The following is a 12,699-nucleotide window of genomic DNA, read 5'->3' on the forward strand; positions in this document are numbered from 1 at the left end:
TCTGAAAAATATATACATAAAATAAACTATTGATTCTCTAGTGTCCGATTTTAATAAAGTGTCCAATTTTAAAAAGAATCCCACCAAAAGCTTATCTTTCATGGAAAAATTATACCACCTCTCAAGATGATATATAATACAGTACAGTATTTTATTATACACTATGACCCTGTGTCAGCAAGGTTAGTTATGCCTGTTATGACTGCTTTATGTCACCTGATACAATATTGACTATCCATAAAACAACTCCAGTGTAGAAAGAGACATGCCCGTCTAAAAATCAGCAAGACTTATTTAAAGGGTGTTAAAGAAGAAGACCTCATTAGTCCTTTCTACAGGAATCAGTAGCATGTTTCAGCAGAAAAGTTCAAAGCAAAACTCGTTCAAAGCTACTTCCACAGATGCAAAAACAAAAAAATCCAGTGTTATCAGACCTGATTACTTTTGAACATATTAAGAAATTTTAAATGTATTAAGAATTAGTTTGTTTTGTTTTGTTTTCAAAAAATTCACAGCACATTCTGAAGAACAGAAAGTGGAGTCAGTCTTCACAGAATGAGTTACGGTTTCATCCTTATTCTCTCAAGAAAAATCATTTCGCTCATTCCAAGGTCTGCTCAAAAACAAAAGGATGTAAAATCAATTAATCATGTTGCTCATAATAAGCATGTTTTTGTCCACCTAGAGCCACTGCAGGAGATTGCATTTCACAATTGCTTTCTGCTTCCCCAAGAACTCAGCATCTCATGATTCATCTTTATGTTTTTGCAAACATTTATCAAAAGTCTCCTAGGTGTGGGCCCTCAACAAGGCACCAGTGAAACAAAACCCTTAAGGACCAGGGGCTCAGACAGTGCCTCTAAAAATTCACATGAAATATAAATTTCCATAATCTGATAAATATATCATTAATCAAATACATAAATTGATATTAGCAGCATTGGATAAAACACTACTTTTAAAGGGAGTAATAGGGCCCCTTTGCCATCCCTCCGGTATGTATTCTGCTACCTTCTTTATAGGAAACTTGGTGAGTTAGAGGCTTGGCCATTAGGTATTATCATGGTAGTTGGAGAGACCTGGGACTTAACTTTTTAAATCTAATGCTTGCAGTTGTCCCTTCAAGAAAAGCATAAAATTTAAAATGGGCACAGATAAAAATATTCCTAATCTTGTCATTCAAATTTCCGTACAACGGTTTCTCTGCTGTGATTCCCATTTTTCAGGCTTCCCATGCAGTGTTAAAAGAAATCATGGTGCCTATCAGTCTCTTAATGCCCCCAAAAAAGAACAAATTCAGACACTCTTTTCCTTATTCGTTATTTTACAGTCACCTATGCCCATTTTAGAACCTCTGTCATATGCCACAGAAACGTTTCCTAAAAGCCAAATGGATGAAATTTCACAACATTGAGAGGTACAAACGGTCAACAGTTCATGTGTGTGCATAATTATTTCAAGACAAATGAACAGGGAAAGCCTAGCTCAGACTACATGTAACTTCTTCTGCCTTTCTTAGAGTAGTAAAAAATAAGGGAAAGAGAAATAATAAAAGCAAAAAGCAAAAAAGCGACAAAAGCCAGTAAAGACTTCCGTGTGTGAAAAAAACTGCATTCAGTACACATGGTGTATTCTTCCGGGCAGAACCTTTCCAGCGCTTCGGGACCCAGGAAACCATTGTTGTCGATAATTTCCCTGTAATGCTTCATGGATGGTTTGGGCTCAAACTGATTGGCGGCATAACGATAGAGGCCAAACTTCGGAGCCGAGCGATCGTTAAATGAATAAGCAAAGTATCCGCAAAGATTGATACCATCCAACACGTAGGCTGGAAAAACACAGGACAGAAGGAATCATTAAAATATTTTGCACACAGGACCTCCCTTTGACATAGCACTGGTCCACCAGGGAAAAGAGCATTTAATAAAACTTTGGAATCCATTAGATTTAATTAGAAAAATCTCTTTATAAGGAGACAAATAGGTAAATATCAAGACAAATATTGAACTACACTGAACAGTGGTTTGATGTAATTAAACCTACTATGATGCATCTGGCTTAAATTTTACACTCATCAGCACTTCAGATGTCTGTGGGACCATGTGTGATTGAAGATGAGAAAGTCTATCCCCTAGTAGAGCTAGGGGTTTCTGTCTGGTCTTCCACTTTTCCCTAAACTCTTACTCCTAGAGAAAATACCATTTCTTGGATTGTTTTAGTGTAACCAGGAACAGCCAGGTCCTTTGTTGTGAGTGGCAGTATGTGTTAGAGAGGTTTTTTTTTTTTTCTTTTTTGAGAGAGAGAGAATTTTTTTTTAATACTTATTTTTTAGTTTTCAGTGGACACAACATTTTTATTTTTATGTGGTGCTGAGGATCGAACCCAGCACCCCGTGCATGCCAGGCGAGCGCGCTACCGCTTGAGCCACATCCTCAGCCCTGTTGGAGAGTTTCTATTAGCCACCCTTTTGTGGCCTTTCCGTTTCAGGGGCTCCTTACCTTTCAGAGCTTCATTTACATAATTCTGTATGTAATACATCCTCAACTTGTCTTGTTCGGCCTGGGGATCATCATCAATGCCATTGGCCATTATATACATGGGGAGATCTCCGTACTTGAACTTCAGCCAGTTCAGCACTTTGCGCAAGCCCCAGGGCACCACGGCCACCTGGCTGGGGGAGTTGAGCCAGGTGATGTCGGTCATTTCTTGCACCTCAAGGTAATCGTTGTATTTTAGGGGATCTTCTTTCTCCCAGTCTACAAGTATAGTGGTGTAATGGCTTAAAGCCAGAAAGTCAAAGGAACCCTGGATCAGCTTTTTTTCCTCTTCGGTGAAATAAGGTAGAAGAAAATTGTTCCTTTGGTTCAGCCATTCCCTCATGGCGCGTGGGTAATCTCCAGAGCCGAAAATGGGTTCGGCCAGCCAGCCAATGTCAAATTCCAAAACTCTCTCGGCCACTTCTTTGTCCTTCGGGGACAGAGGGCACGCGGGTTCTATCCAATCCGCCTGCAAGGCTATGGATATTTTGCCCTTTTGAGCAGGTCTGAACTTTTCATCATACACGTGCCACGCCAACGCATGGGCCTTCAGAAGGTGATGCCCCGCCCGGTACGTCATATTGCGCGTGTCGGGCTCATTCATCGTGATCCAAAACTTGACGTGGTGACCGAGCTCTTGAAAGCACAGTCTGGCATACTCTGCAAAAGCCAGGGTGGTGCGGGGGTTCTCCCAGGCGCCCTGCTTGGCCAGCGGACGCGGCAGGCCTTGGTGGGGGGCCGCGGGGTGCCACAGGGCCACCACCGGCGTGATGTTGGCGCGGACCAGTTCACTGACCACGCAGCGATAGAAGTGCAGGACCGTGTGGTTCACGTGGGACTGGTTGCCCAGAGGGAGGATCAGGGCCCAGTCCAGAGAGAAGTGAAAATGCGTAACGTGCATTTCCTGGAGTAAGGTGATCTGGGGCCGGATGGCAGCAAAGTCTACGCAGTAGGATTTCCTCTTCTTGGCCATCACTCCGTCCACTTTAATAAGCCTCTTACTGTGATGGACATCCCACAGGTAGACATTGGGGTCAGTAAACTGAGAGAGAGTGGTGTCCACCTACAAAAAAATAGAGTAAAGGTTTGCTTCACCTGGAAAATCCTGAAAGGTCCATGCAAGTATTTCAACAGAATTAGCGAATAAGATGAAAAATTAAACTTCTTTCTAGCTGGGAATTTAAACCACTTTTTGTAAATTGTAGTTTCTTGAGGAAGAAAAGACTCCACTTTTTAAAAAAATATTTTTTTAGTTGTCAGTGGAACCTTATTTTATTTATTTATTTGCAGTGCTGAGAACCGAACCCAGTGCCTCATACATGCTAGGCAAGTGCTCTGCCACTGAGCCACAACCCCAGCAAAGATTCCACTTAAAAAAAAAAAAAGTATATTTACATTACTCACAGTTCTTGCTAAACTTTACACTTAAGATTAGTGTTTTTTAAAAACTATCTGATTTTGGTCACTTCAGTTGACAAAAACAAATAACTTGCATGCAGGCAGTCTGTGTTGTGCAAGAAGGGTATTGTTGGATGTTTTAGTGTAAGAAATCACTAATGGCATGAGGTATTCAAATTTAAAAATAAATAGGTAAAATGTAAAAGCTTAAAAGCTTCATGAGTTAAAGCTAGAAAATGAAATCGTATTTATAATTAAATTGTGCTTCTTAAAATTATGTCCTACATTTAGGTTTGCCCCGGGGTGCTAAATAAGCATAACTGTTGTCTTTCATGGGGTTTAGGGTCATTGATAGAATTTAACAAATTCAATCTATTGGTATAAAGCCTGAGAGAGAATGTGGAAATAAGGAACAATAATGTTATCCACCCAGAGAGGGATTACTTTTAAATGAAGTTTTTCTTTAGTTTTCTAAAATACTTTTTTTCTGTAATAATATTAATTATAGGGTTCTCAAACATATGACATATAAGCTTCCAAAATAGAAACAGGTGCTTAGGAAAAGTGGACAAATTGTGAAAGCAAAAAAATCATGAAATCCTCCCTCCACAGCTTACACAAAAACTGGAAAGTCCATCTGGGAGACCTGCAACCTAAGCCAGTTTCTCCTCTGAAATAATCCTTTTAGAACAGGTGTCTTGGCCTGACCCTGCCATAAAAGCAAAGATCAGATAAACCCTGGTTTTGAAGCTCTAGCAGAGGTGTTGTGAATTTTACAGTCCTGTCATAAACGCACAATTCATTGCTGGTTCTCTGGAGGGGTGAGTGCTGTGTTTGTAAGGGAAAGTAATAAAAAGCAGGGTGTCAGAGGAAATTGATTTTCTGGAGAATTGTCCCTTGTGGATCACCCACGCATGCACTTCCCCTAGTGCTGTGGGAATGCTGTAAGAAGTCATTTTTCACATCCGTATAACCACAAATTGTGTTTCCTTAGCTTCACAAGAGAAAATATTTGCATGCTATTTTGAAGAAAAAGTGTTCAGAACTTGAAGGAATTTTTTGCATTATTTTTATAGAGCTTTGAGATGACTAAATTCATAACTTTTCTGCCAGAATCATCCAAAGCAACAGCTTTGATTCACTCCATCTGAAAACAAACATGAAAGACCAAGATATGATTATTTTGTATGGGTGGGGGGTTGGGATGATATTTTTAAAATATGCAGCATTTAGAAATGAGTGTTTAGGTAAAATTTCATCTAACTGCTGTTAATTTATTGACTTCGTTTTTCTTAAAAATGAAATAATAAAAATTAGACCTTTGAGAAGGAATTGGTATAAAGTATGTATCTAGTATGTTATGGAAGAAACTTTCTCCTAACAGGGACTGAAGTCAAAGAAGCTCCATGTCCTCAGTATGTAGCACATTCTTTACTTCTGTTACCTAGGAGCATTTGTGGTTATGGGAAAACAAGCCTGCCAGCTAGAAGTTGGGTCCAAGTGAAATGACAATGCTTATGAATGAGCCAACATCAGACTTCAGACAAGTCATGGTCAATGGGATATTATTTTTCAACTTATTAAAGTGAAACATAAGCCCCAAATAGTAAGTGTTTGAAACACTAGCCAGGAAGGGAAAGATGAATGTGGATGGTTTAAACATCAACTTCTCAGGACATCAATGTGTTAAGTTAGAACACTGCTTGTCAATGAAAATGTTCTCACACCTTGGAACAGATGGGTCAGAGGACCTCCTTTTACTATGCCAATCAGGCATTAGCCTGGAGTTGCTAATATGAGGCCAAGCCCAAACTGCAAACCAGAAAGAAGAAAATGCAGCTGCAGCCTGTTCCCACAGAGAGCTTCCAGGGAGTTTGCATCCACCATGGCTTTGAGAGTCAATTATGGGTCTGTTGGGTTCTGCATAGGAAGCAGGGACCTAGCTAAAAGTGCATCCTCAGAGAGGTTGAGACCAGTGAGTGGCTCACCCAGGATTAACCCATTTTGTCCCATCATCCTAGGTGTAGAACATTATAAAAACTTATAATATATAATACTTATTCATATTATATACATATATAAAATATGTCATATATATGGGCTCCAGTTTATGGTTTCCAAACTATTTTTTTTTTGGTACCAGGGATTGAACCTAGGGAGGATTAACTATTGAGCCGCATCCCCAGCCCATTGGTATTTTATTTAGACACAGGGTCTCCCTAAATTATTGATGCTGGTTTTGAACTTGCAATCCTCCTGCCTCAGCCTCCCAAGTTGCTGGGATTACAGGCATGTGCCATGGCACCCAGCGGTTTCCAACCTATTTCAACCTATTTTAATGCACCTGTGACGATTTCTTTGAAATATTCACAGAATTGAAAACTTGGGACTTAGTAAGATCAAGATTCTATAAAAAGGGACTTCTCTCCCCATTTTCCTATTTGCTGCCATACTTTTTTGCTTCTGATCAGAGTTTCTCTTATCTCTCAAGGAAATAAGATGCAGGCTTTGCATGGAAATAGGGAAGGAGTAAAATGGTTCTCAACAGCCTCCACTTCCCTACACTCCCACCGCCTGCACAGAGATGCTGGCAATGAGACTTCTCCACACACAAAGGACCAATTGGGAGCTACCTGCCAGACTTGGGCTGCTCTCAGAAATCAGGGAGAACATGAGCCCTTCAGTAACAGTGCTCAATGCCTTCAGAGAGTGAGTGAGAAGTCAAGATACAGAATAAGGACCAAGCACCATCTAATTCACCCCATCCCCAATAAAGGGCAGGAGGAAGGAGGGACTGAGGGACCCATCTTCTTCCCTTTCTCTGTCCCTCCTCCTTCCTTATCAGCCCCAACTCTGCCACCTCAGAGACTGCTTGAGCTCCATTTTGTGTCCCACATGGAGGAGAGAAAGAAGGCTCCAAATAGCTCTGGACTGGGGAAGAAGGGAGACAAGCAAGAAGGAAAGCCCACACTGAGCAAGATGAAGCTAAGAAGCCTTCTTCCTATGGCACTCACACATCCTTACCATCACCATGACAGCTACCTGGGATAATCAACTTATGGAGAGGAAGCATTTCTTTTTGGCTCACCGTTTTGGTGGTTATAGTCCTTGATTGATTGACAGCTTTGCTTTTGGGTCTGTGGTGAGACAGGACATCGTGGTGGGGAGCCTATGGTAAAGCCAACTGCTTACCTCATGGTCAGGATACAAAAAAGAGAAAGAGGGAAGGGCTGGAGACCTACTATTCTCCTCCAGGGCACATCCCCAATTACCTAAAGGCCTCCTACTAGGCCCCACCTCCCAGTAGTGCCAAGTTGGAAACCAAGCCTTTAACCCATGGGCCTTTGGGGACATTCCAATTCCACATTAAAGCACCAAACCAACATTCCTCAGTAAATGTGAAGAAAGGATTTGAGTCTGAGACCACGTCTAAACCATACTACATGTTCTGAAAAAAAAAATGTAAGAAAAATCTAAACCAACAAAAACATATGAAGGCTAGTGTTGATTTATTTACTTAAAAATATTTCAATTTAATATTTACAAAGAAACAACAATGCATTGCAACCAGAACACCTTTCCTCAGATCCAGCCATTCTTCCAAATACTTCTTTTGAAGCTGTAGCAGCTACAAAGTGACAAGAAGAATCCAACATGCTAAATCTCACTGCTTAGCAATGGAGACTGAACTGTGTCTCTGTCTTGATCAGTTTTCATTCTCAGGCTATGTGGCAGTACCCCACCATCCCACCCTGCTCACTTACCCTCAAGTTCTGTTCACTCCTTTACCTTGCTTGTGTACCCATCTCTTAATCTCAGTAGTCTCCTTTACTCCTTTGAAAGCAGGGTGGTGATTTTACTCATTTCAGTGACTAAACTGACAACCCCCCTAATCAAATGACCCCATCACCACACAAGGCTCTGTACACACTAGGCATCTAATAAGTACTTAATGAAGGATTCAATCAAACCCAAGAAAATAAGTCCCTTTAAAATTAGGGAAATTAAAAAAGAACATTGAGGATTAACTAACTACATAGTAGATATTCAATAAATATTGATTGATCATTTTAAAGCATTTCCATATCATTTCAGTGACTGTATCTAAAAAGGGCATTTCTATCAGTGAGTCATTGGAGAAGGGTTTGCATTCATGAGGGGTTTCTGCAATTCTGGGGGTAAGGGTGGTCCATGTTTATGCCTCAGGAGAGCTGTACCCTCATTCTCAGCTGGTCCACTGAGATCTCAGAGACTCTGGAGTTCCACGTCATATCTTATTTATGAAAAAGCTCAACTATTCTAAAAAGGATTAGAACCCCATAATACTAAAAGACAGTGTTCTTTTTTCTTTTTATTGTCTTATCAAATCTTAAATACTCATGTGTTGAAATTCTTTTCCTTTGGATCTAATTTAAAGAATAAGATAAAGGTTGGAAGATCTTTGGGGAGAAGAGTGCAGCGTTCCAAATGGTGATCTTCAGGTGCTCACTGGGAACTGTTTGGCTCCAAGAGCGTGTGCCATGACAAGAGCCTGAGAAGGAAGCACTACTTACTAGTGACAGGGCTTGGTGAGACTGCTGATTGGTTTTGTCAGCTGACTTACTTGAACGTAGTTGTCAACAACTCCCCAAGCAAAGTCACAGGGAAACGTCCCTTCTAGGGGTTGATTTTCAGGTAAAGGAGGGAAGCCATTTTTCTCTATCAGCTTTTGGTAGAACAAGGCTGAAGACTTTGGCAACAGCTTCTTATCCTGGCTCAGAAAGTCGACATAGAAGAGTCCTCGTCTGATGCTGTAGCCTCTGTGCCACTCGAAACCATCCATGAGGGACCACGCCGTGTACCCGATGACATTGACCCCATCCAGCCTGATGGCTGCAAAAGGCAGAGAGGACAAGAGCAGCATGACCCTTCCCTGGGCACTCACCTTGTGATTCGAGAGAATCTGAGGGTTTCACCACTTAAGGAAACGCCAAGTAGAATGCTCCCAGTTTGGCAAACCAATGATTTTTTTCTTAGTGACAAAATGTTCTCATTGATTCTAGATAACTCTACAAATAAATGGCTTCACAAGTAGGCTTATCTCCAATGTGTTTTTATTTGGATTTCTGAGACAGGATAGTTTCTTACTCCCAGTGGGTGCACTACAGGGCTAATAACTCTTTTCTGCCTAAGCACCTAGCATTGAACCTCAGATCATAAATGAAAAAGGTCTTTAAAATCATGAACTACTACTTTTTCCAGATAATATGAATACACCCTTTTTTTTAAAAAAAAGTATTTAATCAAAGTAATAAAAACTCAAGAACACGCACAGAGAGCTACATGTCCTAAGATTTCTATTATACTTAAAGTCTTAATTAATAACTGCAAATCAAGTAATTTCCAACATTAACCCAGTTGCTCCCTTATGAGAGAAGATAAAAATTAAGTTCTTCAAGGCCTCAAACAAAAAAGGCACTACCTAAATGCATTTCTACTATTGCCAAAATGAATCCCTACATTATGATTAAAAATAGAACACAGCATATTGCAGATAATCTTAAGGATTGTTTCCCCCAGGGATTTTGACAAGAAATGAATATTTTTACCCCAAATCCTACCTTTTAAGGTTTCCATGATGAACTTTTTGAGGTAATACATGTATTTGGCATCATCTCTCTTGGTGGTCCCTGAGACAAACCAGCCATTTTCCACAATAAATATTTGGGGGTGGTTATATTCAAGGTCAATCCAAGAAAGGAGTTGCCTCAGGTTGGGAGATTCTAATTGGTGGAACTTCATGTGCGGGTCCAATAGTTGAAAACTCAAGGTTGGTCCAAAGGAAAGAGCGAAAAAGTCAGCAGTTCCCTTGACGAACCTTTTCTCAGATTCGGTAAAATCAGGCAGAAGAGATGAAAGGTTATTCTTCATGCTCTCAGGATAGTCACCATCAATAAATATGGGTTTGGCAAACCAGCCTAGTACGAAGTCAAGGGATTTTTGACATTCTTTGATGTTATGGTCTGTCATTCTTCGAGGATTGATCCAGTGAGAGCTGAGGGCGATGGACACTTGGCCTCCCTGAGTTGGACGGAAAGAAGTGTTGTAGAGATGCCAGATTTTGGCATGAGCCTATGAAGAGAAAAATCATGGTGAATTTCTCTGATGGTGAGAGATGCAGGATATAGTCATTTCCCCAATTCTAGTTGTATCTGTTTCTCATCAAGCCTAACCTAATGACTAACCCCACACTATAAAAAATAGCTGGAACCAGGGCTGGGGTTGTGGCTTAGTGGTAGAGCGCTTGCCTAGCATGTGTGAGGCACTGGGTTCAATTCTCAGCACCATGTAAAAATAAATAAATAAGGGGATTATATCCATCTACAACCAAAAAATATTTTTTAAAAAATTAGCTGGAACCAATAAATTATTTCAGAGGTAGCTCACCCCACCATGAGCTGCTACCATGATTAAAGTTATTTCCATTGTTTTTCAGCAGCCAGTGGAAATTTATTATGAATTTTATTATGAATTTATTAGGGTAAGTTGATAGTTATTATTCATATTTTGAAAAGCTAATGAAATAAGAATTTGTTATACTGTCTTACTACTTACTTGACTTTGGATTATGGACTTTTTAATTAATGGGCTCCATGAAAAGAACCAATGTTGCATCTGTGATCACACTAGGAATTTCTAAATAGGATTATATACTTTATCCCAAGAGACTGGGAGTTTCTAAACTGACTCAAGTTGTTGGAGTCAATTTAATATTCTTACTCATCTCCCATAGCTAAATTCCAATGTGTGTCCTCAGAATCTTTGTTCTTCCCTATGAATCAGCATAATATATTAAAAGACAATCCAAATTCTAATCTTGGCCCACCCTCCACAACTCTGGGACAGTGCTGGCTTCCTGCAGATCCAGGGTACAAGGTATAAGCCAAGAGGAAAAACACAGCTAAATACAACTGGCAGGAGACGGGCACTCTACAGTTAAGTCAGCTCTCAGTAACTGTTTCCTACCAGTGAAAGGGCTTTGCTTCCATGAAACCAACTTTATATTCCCATTAAATCTTGCTGACTTCTGATATCTTTTCATTTGTTTTCTTTTATTTACAAATATTGAGACTTAAATGGTATTTTTCCCTTTCTACTTGAAGTTTCGCTTCACCTTTGAATTCCTTGACTTACTCCCACTATTTTCCTACAAATATAAATACTATTAGCCTTTTATTCCCCTAACATATACTCTTTGAAAACTCTATTTTAATTCTCCATTTAATTCTGTATATTCTACAACATGATCATTCCAAACCCTGAGCCGGAAGAAGATCTGTTGCTCAGTATGCCAAATATCCTCTTCATTTTTCTTAAATATTCTTCTCCTGGTTCATTTCAGGGCAGGAATCCAAAAATGGCCTCATCACCATTCTTAGGAGCTCAGCTAACCGTTTCAATGAAATAAGATTGTTTATGTCTGATTTTTATTTTTAGTTTCTTAGTGACATCTGTTATTTCATTTCACTGAGTGTATTCTTTCCATATTCTTGTAGCAGCTATCTATAAGCTAAGAAAGAAATAGAGGATAAAATGTGAATGGAAGCAATAGTGACTTTTGTCTGTTAGCTCTATGATTTCACCTGCCCTTCTTTATTTTCCTTGCCACCATCAAACTATATCCCTCTCTTCTCTGTTGACAAGAAACCATGATGTCACTTGATATAGAAAAGGAATCCACCCTTTGGGACCTAGGACCAAGGGACATTCCTAATTTGGCCCAATTTGAGGCCAATGAACTGTCATGTCCTAAATTCTAACAGGCAGTCATCTGCAGAGCAAGTACTGAATAGGTAGGAACTTCACAGTCTGGCTCAGTTGTACAGGTAGCTGGAATCATGCAACAGAATTATTCATGATATTGGACCACACTTCTAACCTGGAAGACTTTGACATGGATCAGAGAAAATGTGGATGAAATGATAAATGACCTGGGCCACTGACAAAGGCACAGGTGATGGCCGGTGTCAGTTAAAGTTCCTGCTCCATCAAGTTTTAGTTATGTGCCTTTGACCACATTATTTAACCTGGACAGGGAAGCCCAGCTTTCTATGCCTCTCATTGAATGTTTCAAGCATCAAATTAGAAAATTTATGTAAAGCTCCTGACACGGAGATTCTATAGTAGAGTCTCCATGAATGTTTATTTCATGAACATTATTGGAAAAGGAAACCCCACCTGCTCTGCAATCCAGACCATAACAGTGATATGATGCAGTGATAAAATGTGGAGTTTAGATCACAAATCCTTTATCTGTCACCAATGTGAACCTCTGTTGCTTATCCTATCTTAGAAGTAGCTTACTGCACTGCACGGAGAGCTGCTTCCATGACTGAAGTTGTCTCCATTGTTTTTTCATCAACCAGTGGAAATGCAAATACCATCTATTTTCCCATAAGGATTATGAGGATTAATTGATCTGATGCAAGTCAAAGTGCCTATTAAGTAGTTGATTATTTTAGAGAATACATTTACAGCATAGAAAACATCTTAGGTACTATTTGGCTTAACCCTACTCCAAATCTCTATTGCAACTGTTTGTCTGTTCTCTAGAGCGGCCCAGCTAGGTGGTCCTCCTGTGCCTGGCAACTTCTCCAGGAAATCCCAACCCCATCCGACCTGCCACACTGAACTGCACATCCAAGTCTCCAACATGCTGTGCTCCCATCATTTAATGAGGGTAATGATGCATCCTTCTCCAGACTGAGCTTCCTGAGGAATCCCT

General features: G+C 40.1%; 1 protein-coding gene across 1 annotated transcript in view; it reads right to left on the bottom strand.

The window, feature by feature from the left end:
- Positions 1–1,490: 1,490 nt before the first annotated feature.
- The window catches only part of Kl (klotho), a 43,955-nt gene continuing 32,746 nt past the window's right edge, over positions 1,491–12,699 (bottom strand). Inside the window, exons 2-5 of the mRNA XM_076872251.1 lie at positions 9,536–10,046; positions 8,539–8,807; positions 2,499–3,600; positions 1,491–1,828 (exon numbers count right to left, since the gene is read on the bottom strand). Of these exons, the coding sequence (XP_076728366.1) occupies positions 1,491–1,828; positions 2,499–3,600; positions 8,539–8,807; positions 9,536–10,046 (2,220 nt within the window). The remainder of the gene's footprint in view (positions 1,829–2,498; positions 3,601–8,538; positions 8,808–9,535; positions 10,047–12,699) is intronic.

Source organism: Callospermophilus lateralis, chromosome 12, assembly GCF_048772815.1.
Source record: "Callospermophilus lateralis isolate mCalLat2 chromosome 12, mCalLat2.hap1, whole genome shotgun sequence".
Lineage (NCBI taxonomy): Eukaryota > Metazoa > Chordata > Mammalia > Rodentia > Sciuridae > Callospermophilus > Callospermophilus lateralis.